At 48.0% G+C, this 13,295-nt stretch overlaps 1 protein-coding gene across 1 annotated transcript; it reads left to right on the forward strand.

Annotated features, from left to right (window-relative positions):
• The first annotated feature begins 250 nt into the window (after positions 1-250).
• On the forward strand, positions 251-10,532 carry LOC141472294 (scavenger receptor cysteine-rich domain-containing protein DMBT1-like). The gene is made up of 13 exons (XM_074159208.1): positions 251-392; positions 1,182-1,229; positions 1,992-2,145; positions 2,370-2,584; positions 3,555-3,602; positions 4,365-4,518; positions 4,743-4,957; positions 5,938-5,982; positions 7,480-7,630; positions 7,965-8,176; positions 8,462-8,634; positions 9,313-9,701; positions 10,247-10,532. The coding sequence occupies exons 1-13, from the start codon at positions 251-253 to the stop codon at positions 10,530-10,532; spliced, it is 2,232 nt and encodes a 743-aa protein (XP_074015309.1).
• Positions 10,533-13,295: the final 2,763 nt, after the last annotated feature.

The following is a 13,295-nucleotide window of genomic DNA, read 5'->3' on the forward strand; positions in this document are numbered from 1 at the left end:
GGAGGACTTGGAAGCCTGCACTGTCCCTTCAAATGTCATGGCGTGAAGCCAGAGCACTGCTGGCCTGACCAAGGGTTTCGTGTCTCCCAAAGAGCTGTTGCTGCAGCTGACAGGTGGGCCGAACGGATGTGCAGGCAACGTGGAAATCTTCTATTTCGGAGGCTGGGTGAAAGTGTGTGGGTACCGGTGGGACATGCGAGACGCCCAGGTTGTGTGCAGACAGCTCGGCTGCGGCTCGCCTCTTGGCGTGATGCACTATTTCCCTTCGAGCGGCTCGGACTGGTACATGATGACAGCGGTGAATTGTGAGGGCTCCGAAAACTATTTGTGGTACTGCTCCTATGACCACAGCTCTGTCTGCTATCACGGGGATGCTTCTGTCATATGCTCAGGTGGGTTTTTGTGTTTTGGTGTCTTTCTCCTGTAGAAAACCCATCTGGGGTTTGTGTGAGGCTGGGCGAAGGCTGGCCAGCCCTTGCTCCATGCTCTGCAGGGCGGCAGCAGGTCCTGGGGCCATGTCCCTGATGCAGGGACCCATGTTTCAGAGGGAGCACTGTGGCTGCTCTTGCAGACTGTGCCCGGGAGATCTGGGATTCGGGTAACCGCTCCTGGCTCCTGCGCAGAGCCGGGTGTGAGGAGGAGGGTGGTTTAGAGCCAGGCCATACTCCCCATGGGTCCTTCCGTAGCCCTCCATGAGTTTAGAGCATGTGCTCCAAGGGGAGCCAAAGGGTCCGAGTGCCTCATGCCCTCTGGTTTTCTCCTTCCAGACTCGGGACTAACAGTGCCGCCACCAACAGGTAACCAGAGATTTTTGTTTACATCCTTCTTCTCTTTGGGGTGCTCTGTCTCCATCAGAGGGCAAGACCCAAATGTGGGCTGCACCTACAGACCCTGGGTAATGTCCCTGATGCTTATGGAGATGCGGTATCACTTGGAATCCTTTGGGACTGAGTACTGCTTCTTCTGTGGGAGAGTTGTGGAGCTGATCTTAATGATGAGGGGTGAAACCTTGAGCAAGTACTAGGGAAGTGGGTATTGAGGCCGTCTTGCTCGGTCCTGCCACATTAAAGTGCCGACAGTGGGTTTTGGGTTTCATTGTTCACTTTTGAGAGGGGTGACTCCCAACAGGATGTTCCATTTAGGAAAAATATTGCTCACTCATCTTCTGCTCTCTCTGCCAGGAACACCAGATATCTACAGCATGATTCCCACCATGTCTTCAGTCACAGGTATGTCCGGAGAGGTTGAGGGATCTGACTAGCTCCTGCCCCCACTTATAGACCACAGATAGATCACTGGATGGCAGAGGTTGGAAGGGACCTCTACAGGACATCTCATCCTATCCCCTGACTGAAGTAGGGCCATGCAGAGCTGAGTGCCCAAGACCAAGTCTAGATGGCTCTTGGCTGTCTCCAAGGATGGAGAGTCCACCAGCCCTGTGGGCAACCTGTGCTCGTGCTCAGTCACCCTCACAGGCAAAAGTGTTTCCAGAGGTTGTTGAGGTGGAACCTCCTGTGTTTCAGTTTGTGCCCGTGACCGCTTGTCCCATCCCTGGGCACCACTGGGAAGAGCCTGGCTTTTGGAGAGGGTTGACTCCCCACAGGTTGTCCCTCTTAGGCAAAATGCTGCTCGCTCACCAGCTGATTTCTCCCTGCAGCACCAGGCAGCTCCAGCTGAACTCCCCCTGTGTCATTGACCACATATTGATGTCCAGAGGGGTTGAGGGATCTGGTTATCTCTTGTCCCAGGTGTGCCGCTGGGTGACCAGGCCCCACCGATGGGGTTGCTGGCAGAGCCAAGCACAACCTGTGCTCTAGACTAGGGGGACGCAGGGATGAGGCTTTGGGGTGCAGCCACGTGCTGGTGAGGGAGGGTCTCCTTGGGGCTGTGACAGAGCCTCCTTGCTGGTGGCCATGCCCTTCTCTGATGGCTTCTCGTGGTGAGATTTCAAGAGCTTTCTGCCCGTCCCCGGGCTCTGCTCCTTTCCTCAGGCCCTGGCTCCTGTGGTGGCTTTCTTCTGGGTTGGTCTGGCTCATTCCAGAGCCCGGGCTACCCCAACTCCTACCCCAACAACGCTCGCTGCATCTGGAACATACGGCTGCCCGAGGTGGATCTCCGAATTGAGCTGCGGTTTGTGGATGTCGAGTGAGTCCAGTGGGGTGGTATCTGTGGTGTGGGCAGGGCACTCAGCGCTGGCTGTGGGCTCAAGGGTGGCTTCGTCCTCATGACGGAGCTTTGGCCACATCTGTCCCTATGCCGGGGCCATGGTGGGAACAGGGCTGGGTTGCTTGAGCCCTGCAGCTCCTGCCGGCACTCGCGCTGGGAGGTGTCATGGCCAACAGGGCAGACATGCTCCTCTCCCTCCGCAGGCTGGAAGGCGTTAGCTGCACTTACGATGCCATTGAGGTGTATGACGGAGGGTACCTTGGGACCCCGCTCCTCGGCACTGTTTGCAGGAACAACCATCGTGTCTTCAGGTCATCTGGGCACCAGATGACTATCCTGTTCCGCAGTGACGGCAGCGTCACGCGGAGAGGTTTCCAGGCCTACTACTCCTCATTTTCTGCCTCTAACAGCACCACAGGTATGACCAGAGCTGTCCTTTACTCTTGGCCAGGGCAGAAGCACACATGAACCGATGGCATCCAGACCCCCCTGGCCCAAGTGACAGGCATGTTATCTCAGGGGCAACTTTTTTGGCCAGGAGTGGCACCAGACTGCTGCCAGAACAATGTTTCTTGGACTGATGGGCAGGGCCAGGGCTTTCTTCACCTCTTTGTCTGAGGCAAAATACTACTCACTCACCTGCTGTTCTCTCCCTGCAGCGCCAGACAGCTCCACCTTGACTCCCCCCGTTTTGTCAACCACCGGTAGGTGTTAGAGGGGTTGAGGGGTCTGGTTCTCTCTTGCCCTTGCTGAGCATCACACAATCTCAGGATGGCTGAGCTTGGAAGGGACCTCTGGTGGTCCCCTTGTCCAATCACCCCCTGCTAAAGCACTGCTGGCTGTTGTTCGACTTGGTGTCCAGCAGTACCCCTGGGACCTTTTCTGGAGAGCTACTTCCCAGACAGGCGGCCCACAGTGCCTGCCGGTGCTTGGGATGTTCTTAGCCAGGAGCAAGACTTGGCAGTTCTCCTTGTTGAACCGCATGAGGTTCCTCTTGGCCCGTTTCTCCAGCCTCTCTAGGTCCCTCACGATGGCAACAGGACTCTCTGGGAGATCAGCTCCTCCTCCCAGCCTGGTGTCCTTAGCAAATGTTTAGAGGCTCTACTCTGTCCCAGCATCCCAGTGGTTAACAACGGTGTTCCTCCATTGGTGTGCGAGGCCCTGCTGATGGAGTTCTTGCACATGCGGAACACGACCTGTGCTCTGGGCTGGTGGGGTGGAGGGGGAAGATTTTGAGATGCAGCCACACAAGGACCTGCCATTCATAAAGGTGGCTACTGTGGGTCTCTGGTTTTAGTGTTTTGGAGCTCTTTTGGGGAGAGGTGATTCCCAGAGGGTTGTTTCTCTTTGTAAAATGCTGCTCACTTACCTCCTGCTCTCTCTGCCAGCAACACCAGATATCTACAGCACGACTCCCACCACGTCTTCAGTCACAGGTATGTCCGGAGAGGTTGAGGGATCTGACTAGCTCCTGCCCCCACTTATAGACCACAGATAGATCACTGGATGGCAGAGGTTGGAAGGGACCTCTACAGGACATCTCATCCTATCCCCTGACTGAAGTAGGGCCATGCAGAGCTGAGTGCCCAAGACCAAGTCTAGATGGCTCTTGGCTGTCTCCAAGGATGGAGAGTCCACCAGCCCTGTGGGCAACCTGTGCTCGTGCTCAGTCACCCTCACAGGCAAAAGTGTTTCCAGAGGTTGTTGAGGTGGAACCTCCTGTGTTTCAGTTTGTGCCCGTGACCGCTTGTCCCATCCCTGGGCACCACTGGGAAGAGCCTGGCTTTTGGAGAGGGTTGACTCCCCACAGGTTGTCCCTCTTAGGCAAAATGCTGCTCGCTCACCAGCTGATTTCTCCCTGCAGCACCAGGCAGCTCCAGCTGAACTCCCCCTGTGTCATTGACCACATATTGATGTCCAGAGGGGTTGAGGGATCTGGTTATCTCTTGTCCCAGGTGTGCCGCTGGGTGGCCAGGCCCCACCGATGGGGTTGCTGGCAGAGCCAAGCACAACCTGTGCTCTAGACTAGGGGGACGCAGGGATGAGGCTTTGGGGTGCAGCCACGTGCTGGTGAGGGAGGGTCTCCTTGGGGCTGTGACAGAGCCTCCTTGCTGGTGGCCATGCCCTTCTCTGATGGCTTCTCGTGGTGAGATTTCAAGAGCTTTCTGCCCGTCCCCGGGCTCTGCTCCTTTCCTCAGGCCCTGGCTCCTGTGGTGGCTTTCTTCTGGGTTGGTCTGGCTCATTCCAGAGCCCGGGCTACCCCAACTCCTACCCCAACAACGCTCGCTGCATCTGGAACATACGGCTGCCCGAGGTGGATCTCCGAATTGAGCTGCGGTTTGTGGATGTCGAGTGAGTCCAGTGGGGTGGTATCTGTGGTGTGGGCAGGGCACTCAGCGCTGGCTGTGGGCTCAAGGGTGGCTTCGTCCTCATGACGGAGCTTTGGCCACATCTGTCCCTATGCCGGGGCCATGGTGGGAACAGGGCTGGGTTGCTTGAGCCCTGCAGCTCCTGCCGGCACTCGCGCTGGGAGGTGTCATGGCCAACAGGGCAGACATGCTCCTCTCCCTCCGCAGGCTGGAAGGCGTTAGCTGCACTTACGATGCCATTGAGGTGTATGACGGAGGGTACCTTGGGACCCCGCTCCTCGGCACTGTTTGCAGGAACAACCATCGTGTCTTCAGGTCATCTGGGCACCAGATGACTATCCTGTTCCGCAGTGACGGCAGCGTCACGCGGAGAGGTTTCCGGGCCTACTACTCCTCATTTTCTGCCTCTAACAGCACCACAGGTATGACCAGAGCTGTCCTTTACTCTTGGCCAGGGCAGAAGCACACATGAACCGATGGCATCCAGACCCCCCTGGCCCAAGTGACAGGCATGTTATCTCAGGGGCAACTTTTTTGGCCAGGAGTGGCACCAGACTGCTGCCAGAACAATGTTTCTTGGACTGATGGGCAGGGCCAGGGCTTTCTTCACCTCTTTGTCTGAGGCAAAATACTACTCACTCACCTGCTGTTCTCTCCCTGCAGCGCCAGACAGCTCCACCTTGACTCCCCCCGTTTTGTCAACCACCGGTAGGTGTTAGAGGGGTTGAGGGGTCTGGTTCTCTCTTGCCCTTGCTGAGCATCACACAATCTCAGGATGGCTGAGCTTGGAAGGGACCTCTGGTGGTCCCCTTGTCCAATCACCCCCTGCTAAAGCACTGCTGGCTGTTGTTCGACTTGGTGTCCAGCAGTACCCCTGGGACCTTTTCTGGAGAGCTACTTCCCAGACAGGCGGCCCACAGTGCCTGCCGGTGCTTGGGATGTTCTTAGCCAGGAGCAAGACTTGGCAGTTCTCCTTGTTGAACCGCATGAGGTTCCTCTTGGCCCGTTTCTCCAGCCTCTCTAGGTCCCTCACGATGGCAACAGGACTCTCTGGGAGATCAGCTCCTCCTCCCAGCCTGGTGTCCTTAGCAAATGTTTAGAGGCTCTACTCTGTCCCAGCATCCCAGTGGTTAACAACGGTGTTCCTCCATTGGTGTGCGAGGCCCTGCTGATGGAGTTCTTGCACATGCGGAACACGACCTGTGCTCTGGGCTGGTGGGGTGGAGGGGGAAGATTTTGAGATGCAGCCACACAAGGACCTGCCATTCATAAAGGTGGTTACTGTGGGTCTCTGGTTTTAGTGTTTTGGAGCCCTTTTGGGCAGACATTACTCCCGGATGGATGTTTCTCTTCAGCAAATTGCTGCTCGTTTGCTCACTTACCTGTTGCTCTCTCCCTACAGCACCAGATACCTCTAGCTCAATGCCCATGGTGTCAACAACTTCAGGTAAGTCCAGGGAATTTAGGGGTCTGACTAGCTCCTACCCCAAGTTATGGATCAGAAAATCACAGCATCGCTGATGTTGGACCGACCTTCGGATGACATCTTGTCTTAGCCCCCTGCTAAAGCAGAGTCACCTAGAGCTGACTGCCCAAGGCCAAGTCTAAATGGCTCTTGGCTGTCTCCAAGGATGGAGGGTCCACCAGCTCTGTGGGCAACCTGTGCCTGTGCTCAGTCACTCTCACAGTGAAAAAGTATTTCCTGATGTTGGGGCAGAACATATACGGAATGTCTGAGATGGGGTCCCCAGATGGGGGCTCACGTATTGGGGGTGTGTGTGTGCAAGTGCAGGCAGAGAAATATTTTGCTCATGGTTGTGGCCACAAAATCACAGAATGATATGGGGTTGGAAGGGACCTCTGGAGATCATCTAGTCCAACCGCCCCTGCCAAAGCCAATGAGAGGAATGTTAATGCTCATAATTTCACTTATTTTCCTCTTCATTAATACCAAAAGAACAATCCTTCAAATTGTCCCAAAATAACCTTGCAGTTGATTTCACGCCCATTGTATTCTCTTCCTTGTTCTTGAGCAGGAATTTCACAAGTGCTTAGGAAGTGTTGTGTTTTGACCACTTCTTAAGTATCATTATTTCTCTGATTCCTATTTCAGCTGTTTGTTTAAGCACATCATTTGAGGATAGTGCGTATTTTAAATGTTCGTTTGTTTTCGTAGTAAATTTTAGGTCTGTTAGTGAGAGAATGTGTTTTTTTCGTCTTTGTTAGAAACTGAAAAAAAAAAAAAAAAAAAGAAAATTTCTTAGTCCTCAGAAGATCTATCTATACAGGCATCTTTCTTTTTCTTTAGGTTAAAATAAGTAAACGTGTGTTTTTTCTAACTTGGAACATAATTCAAAGATGGTTTCCATTGACATGTTTCTCTTTTCTTGGAGTAGTTTGAACTTGTACTGAAACTATCCCAGAAATGCATGACTCTTACTCCTTGGACTTGATTCCCATGTTATTTGATTAGGCTGCAACTGATCTATATATAATCTTTTTGACTGTGACATAAGGTCTTCATGTTTATGAATTGGATATTTGTCAGCATTCTTACTCAGAAACACAATAATTTTGATGGTTTTTTTCCTTCCCTTTGGTCACTAGCAATTGTAGTAGAGGTGAACCAGGCTCAGCTGAGGCTTTTTCCTCTTTCAAGGAACAGCTGACCTCCAGAGGTCCAGCTCAATGATTGTGCAGTTCTATGACAAATACTCTATCCTGCCAGAGCAGATATTGAAGATAAGCATTATAAAAGCTATTCTGTGTGCTTAGGATCTCTTAGTCTGCATTCAGATGATACATGAACCTAATAGAAAGACCACTGAAGCTGGAGGAATTCACTGCCTCCAAATTTTAGACTTAAAAATTCAACATAAACCTATTCTAAAAGCAAGCTTAAATGGTGTGTATGTATGTTTTTCTTCTTGTATTTTCTCTGCAGAAGACTATTCTTGTGGAGGCTTGCTTTCCTCTCCATCTGGGACGTTACAGAGTCCATTTTACCCCAGAAATTATCCAAACAATGCCAACTGTGTTTGGGAAATAGAAGTAGAGAACAACTTTCGTGTCGTACTCACATTTAGAGATGTTCAGTAAGTAAAAATTTATTACATGGGAAGATGATGTATGAGATCGATACCTTGGACTTACTAAGCTGAGAGCTGCTTGATTTCAAGAGTGTTTTTCACAGCTTTTAGTGCATCTGGGATGAAAAATGTATTCATTTTTGTTTATTTAGTCAACAATGTGGCTGACATCTAATAAGACAGAAATTGGAGGCTGTAATTTCTGTTCCAAAGATTTGATAATCGTATCAGTAAAATGTACTCTTTTGCTATGAACAGTTAATTGGAGTTAAAAAAAAAAAAAAAAAAAAAAGAAGGGAAAAAAGAAGCATTTAACTAAATATTCATGTTTGCTCCCCAGGATGGAAGGTGGCAGATGCCTGTCTGACTATGTGGAAGTCTATGATGGGCCACTCTATACCTCTCCCCTGCTTGGGAAATTTTGTTCTGGTTATTATCGCACGTACGAATCTTCCTCAAACCTGCTGACTGTCCGGTTTTACAGTAACTCTCGATACACATACAGAGGGTTTCAGGCTGACTATTATTCCACTACAGCAGATCAGAGCACAAGTAAGTTCAAATTTAAAGCAGAAACCTGCTTCTCTATTATTTCCTAATTCACTGTTTGTTAGTCTCGTTGTACCACTTCAATGAATTGCTCATTTCATGTTATTTTAAATTAGATGTGTAGCATTTTCTCTTGGTTTGAGGTAGAAAGATAGACATACTTGCATAGAGACGGAAGTATGTGGTTTGGATTCTGAACTCCACCTGCAAAAGATGCTGTTTATTTATGTATAACCTTTTTCAGTCACTTCAGTGAGCTTGTAATGTATTTTCTTTGCCATCTGCTAGAGCTGTCGTGTTTGCCGGACTACATGCATGCAGTTGTGAGCAGATACTTCCTTCAGTCACAAGGCTACTCTCCTTGGAGACTCTCCTTGAATGACCCCTCTTGTAAACCCAAAATCACATCAGAGTCTGTCATATTCGACATACCATACACCCGCTGCGGCACAGTGAGAGAGGTAGGACTTTAAAGGTTTCCACTGAATGTGCAAATATTGTGAGTGTAAAAAATTCAAACCCAAGAATTCATTTTGAAAACCAGCACAAGTTGAAAACTGTGCTGGGGTCTGCAGAGACTGGAAGTGTCCTGGTGATTATGGGCTACCTCTCCCTCTCCTGAGGGATAAGGCTTATTAACAGTCAGATTTCCTGCATCTGCTGCCAGAGTATTCACTTATAGCCTGTTATTGATCTTCCAAAGAATAAAGTGTGGTAGGAAGCAAATACTTGACATTTTCAAAGTCCCAAGCTGAGTGTGGTCATTAGAAACGTCTCAAAGTCTTTACTAAATATGACCAATTGTGGTTTAGGTCAGATTTAAGCTTAAATACTGTGCTGGACCAGATCCTTCAGGTATTTGATGTTCAAAGAATTGTACGGGTTGTATTTAATTAGTTATGTCTGCAAGTAGCGTGAGTAGTTTTCTCAGGTCCACATTGTAGTCACTGAATATTACATGCAAATTACAGGTTCTTGAGAACAGAAATTACTAGGTTCAGACTTCTCCACAGTAGACTTTCTGGGAAATAATGCATTTACTGTGCCCATTGCTGTAAGGATATAGGAAAGTTTAGAATGCATAATAGGAAACCTGACTATATTAATTAATTTTGCATTTTATTTTATATGCCAAACAGGGAAACAACAATACAATAACCTATTCCAACCTTATTAGAGGATCCTCTTCTGGTACTGTAATCACAAGAACTAGAAATCTTCACTTGCATATCCACTGCAAAATGCTCCAGAACACATGGACACAGATAATGTATGTTGCGGAGGACAATTTTGAAGTCAATGAGACGCAGTATAGCAGATATGACGTAAACCTTACATTTTATGATTCCTCATCCTTCTCACGGCCAGTGTATGACTCACCATACTATGTTAATATCAACCAGAATTTGTTTCTTGAAGCTTACCTGCACAGCTCTGATTCAAACCTGGTGTTATTTCTGGACACATGTGTGGCATCCCCCACTCCCCACAATTTTACGAGAGTGACCTATGATATAATCAGGAATGGGTAAGCTCATATGCCTTAAAATTATAGATAGAACTGTCTTTGAACCCCTGTATCTCTCTTTTTTTTTTTTTTTTTTTTTTTTTTTTTTTTTTTAATGGAATAGTGTGAGTACAGCACACATTAATGTCAGCTTCTAACTAATTAATGAACATGGGCATTTGGGGTTTATTGGGGGAAGGGGGATGGATTGACTCCAAATATAATACACACACACTCCCCAGCTTAAACGTGACTAAGAGACTAAATGGCTATAGCCATTTCACCATGGATTCTTATTATCAGAGATGTAACAATGACATATCTCAGGTAAGGATAATCCACCTTCAGAAAAACATACAGACACTAGGGATCTAGACAGCACAGGCTGAGGGGAGGGAACATGGCTCAATGCTGCCAAAGAAGGGCATCTTCCTTTTCCCAGCTAATTGCAGGTTTCTCAACCATTTTCAACATGTTTAAAAATCACTTTTCATGTTATGTGTTATATTGTGTGGAAATGACTGATTGCAGAGTATATTAAAGAGAGTTTTTCTGTTTCTTTGTAGGTGTGTCCGAGATTCTACCTATGCTACTTATTACTCACCCTACAGATACATGGTCCGGTTTAAATTCAATGCCTTCCAGTTTATTCGTTACAGTCCATCGGTTTACCTGCAGTGTGAACTAGTGGTCTGCAGGGCCTACGACTATTCTTCCAGATGCTACCAAGGTTGTATTACCAGGTCCAAGAGAGAGGCAAGCTCTGGCCAAGAAAGGGTGACCGTTGTTGCCGGCCCAATAGAACTTCAGGAAGGTGGTGCTGAGAAACAGAATGCAAGTGATTTTGAATAAAATTTTGTCTCCTTTAGCAGACAGCATCTTTAAATGCCAACTTAATTCTGAATGAAATTATGCTGCTGCTGTCAATCCACAATAAAAGTTAGGAATCAGCTTACTGTCTCCTGCCTATTAATCCTACTTCACGTCACTCGTCTTCATCTGCGTGTCACAAAAATGCTAATTCAGCAGCCCTGCGGGGAGTCTGATGAGACGGGGCACAGGCAGCTCTGTGGAACTCACCTGTTCCCAAACTGCCTGCCGTTTGTAGCTGCCATGTCTGCAAAGCCAGTTTGAAAGCTTCCCAGACAAATTTTTGATCTCTAAGCTTTTTGTTTGTCGGGTTTTTTTTTTCTTAACGGTAAGACTGAAATGCTTAAGTAGCAGTTTAAGTTCTGTAAACAAGCTCTACTGATATAATCCTTGTTCGATGTGTATCTGGAATACCCTGGATGCATCAGAGTGCAAGAAAGTGACTGGTCTTCAAACCTGATCTATAATGCCAGTTTTAGTCTTTTTTAATGTTTCAGAAATAGCAAGGTGAGGGATCAGATGTAACCATCTGATGGTCCTCTCGTCCTTCGCAGAGCTGGGTGCTTTTGTCATCCAGGAGAAATAAATTCAGCTCCTGCTCCAGCTGGTGTTTCTCACCCGCCATTTATTATCTCTGTCAGGCCCCTGGCAGTTGCTTTTCACTCGTTGGGTTTCTTTTGAAATATAAAGTGAAGAAACCAATTCCATACCAGATAACTTAAGCCCTGGTAAACACCTGCAGCTGATCACATTGGTTGAGTAATTTGATGGACTATTCTTGCATTGAGTAATTTAATTGACGATTCAAGATTAAAATCCAAGCAGGAAAGGCTTTCTGTGGTGGTGGCTCGCCTCATGAGAAGAGGTGGGCTTGACATAATAACTCAGCATTGAAGGAAGCCAGAAAACCAGGGAAAGTTTGCGGCCCTATAACAACCCTCAAATTAGTTGCCACCTGCAATACTAGGCTCTCAAATCATAACACAGTACCTGAATCATCAGCTTCCTCCTCTCAAGATGGGTATCTTGACTCTGCTAGTGAAATTACAGCCGGGCTTGTGGGGAACCCCAATGGCCAGTTCTTGCTCCCCAGCAAACATGAGTTTGTCTCCTATTTCTTGAGAAGTAAATTAAGATCGAGTTCTTCCTTTCCACAGGGCAGTTGGGAGTACATCCCATGATGTGTGCTGTGTGATAACCAGTAACGCAGCCCATCTGGGTACCTCTGAAAGGTACTTCAATAAATCTCAGTGGGATGCAATGTACATATTTCAATTTACCCTTCAGGCAAGGCTGGCGCCGCTGAAACTGCCCTACAATGTTTTCTGGTTCCATTGCAGTCCATGCCAGTGGGCAAAATATTTGAATGCAAGTACTACTGCTGTACACTTCTAAGCCTGCTTTTAAGACCTGTGTTCTATCAGTGCTGATTTTCTAAGACGGAGATTAAATTTTGCATAAAAATTGCATGGCGTAATGAAATGTTTCAGAAGGAGAAGGTTGTATGCACCTAAAATTCCCTAGGCAATCACTCACGACAGAGAGAAGCACGATTCTTCCGATTGCATATGAATCCTCATAGATGATGTCTAACTATTTTGCAACTAGTTCTTTAGGGAGGTCATTCTTGCTGAGAAAACAAGCTATTTCAGCTATTTTCCATTATAGATGATTTCCAATATAAATTATGTAATTGCAATGATTCCAGTGTGATATTACTGTCTTGATTCCTGAAAGGGTCTCTGCATTTGAACTCAAAGTTTTGCTGTCTTGAAGAGCATCATCTGCAACAAAGAGATTTTTCCAAGCAACATGTTGGTCATATGTGGCGTTCTTCCTCATCACACACCTGGGTTCTGGAAAAATCCAGGAGGATCTAATTTGTGGTCCAGATCAGCCCTGCGTAGCAGTTTATGTCTATGACTTACTGCCTAAGCCAGGCGTCTCTGTAAAACTCATACAAAACCCTATTATACAACTATTGTGATGGTGTAATTACTGCTACAGCCTAACCAAGCACTTCACTGTCAGCCGAAGCAATTCTGGAAAATGACTTAAAAGTCCCATGTCTAGTTTTGGGCTTTTTTCTTTGGCTTTTTTCTTTTTTTCTTTATCAATGTATAAAGTCAAATGAAGTCAGTGTAACTTTTTGGGGTAATACCATAGCTCTGACGCCTCCTCAGGGCACGGCACAGCTCTGCTGGGTCAGTGCCATGGGGGTTGCAGAGGTGACCCAGCACAATTTGCCCAGCCAGGTCATCACTGGGCTCTGAGAAGAACAAACTGACACGGCATCAGTCTTGACCATCCCACTGCAGCTTCCAGAAGCCAAACCCCATCACAGCCATCAGCTAATTGCAAGTCTTCACCTTCTCCCAAAGAGCAATAAATATTGGAGATGGTACATGCTGAACTGAGATACTGGGAGACCCTCATCTGCCTGGCCATAAGGAGGTAGCTTCTGGAAAGATCTTTGAAGAAGCTGGTGCCTTGAAGAAGTGTTGTGCTTCCTTGTCCCCTGCCTGTGGCTTCCTGCGTAAGGCAGGCTGCTCTCCCGCTGTGCCTCTGGTGACCACAGCAGCAGAGCACGATGGTCATCTCATGACGAGCACACCTCATTGGGACCCTCATTGTAGAGGATCTTTGCTTTGATGTCTCTGGAAAGTGCCTTTTCATCCTCAGCGCTGGATTGTGTGTGATCAAGGCTGGCCCTGGACTGTGGCCAAGGGAGATGAAAATGAACTT

Source organism: Numenius arquata, chromosome 15 (genome assembly GCF_964106895.1).
Source record: "Numenius arquata chromosome 15, bNumArq3.hap1.1, whole genome shotgun sequence".
In the NCBI taxonomy this organism is placed as follows: domain Eukaryota; kingdom Metazoa; phylum Chordata; class Aves; order Charadriiformes; family Scolopacidae; genus Numenius; species Numenius arquata.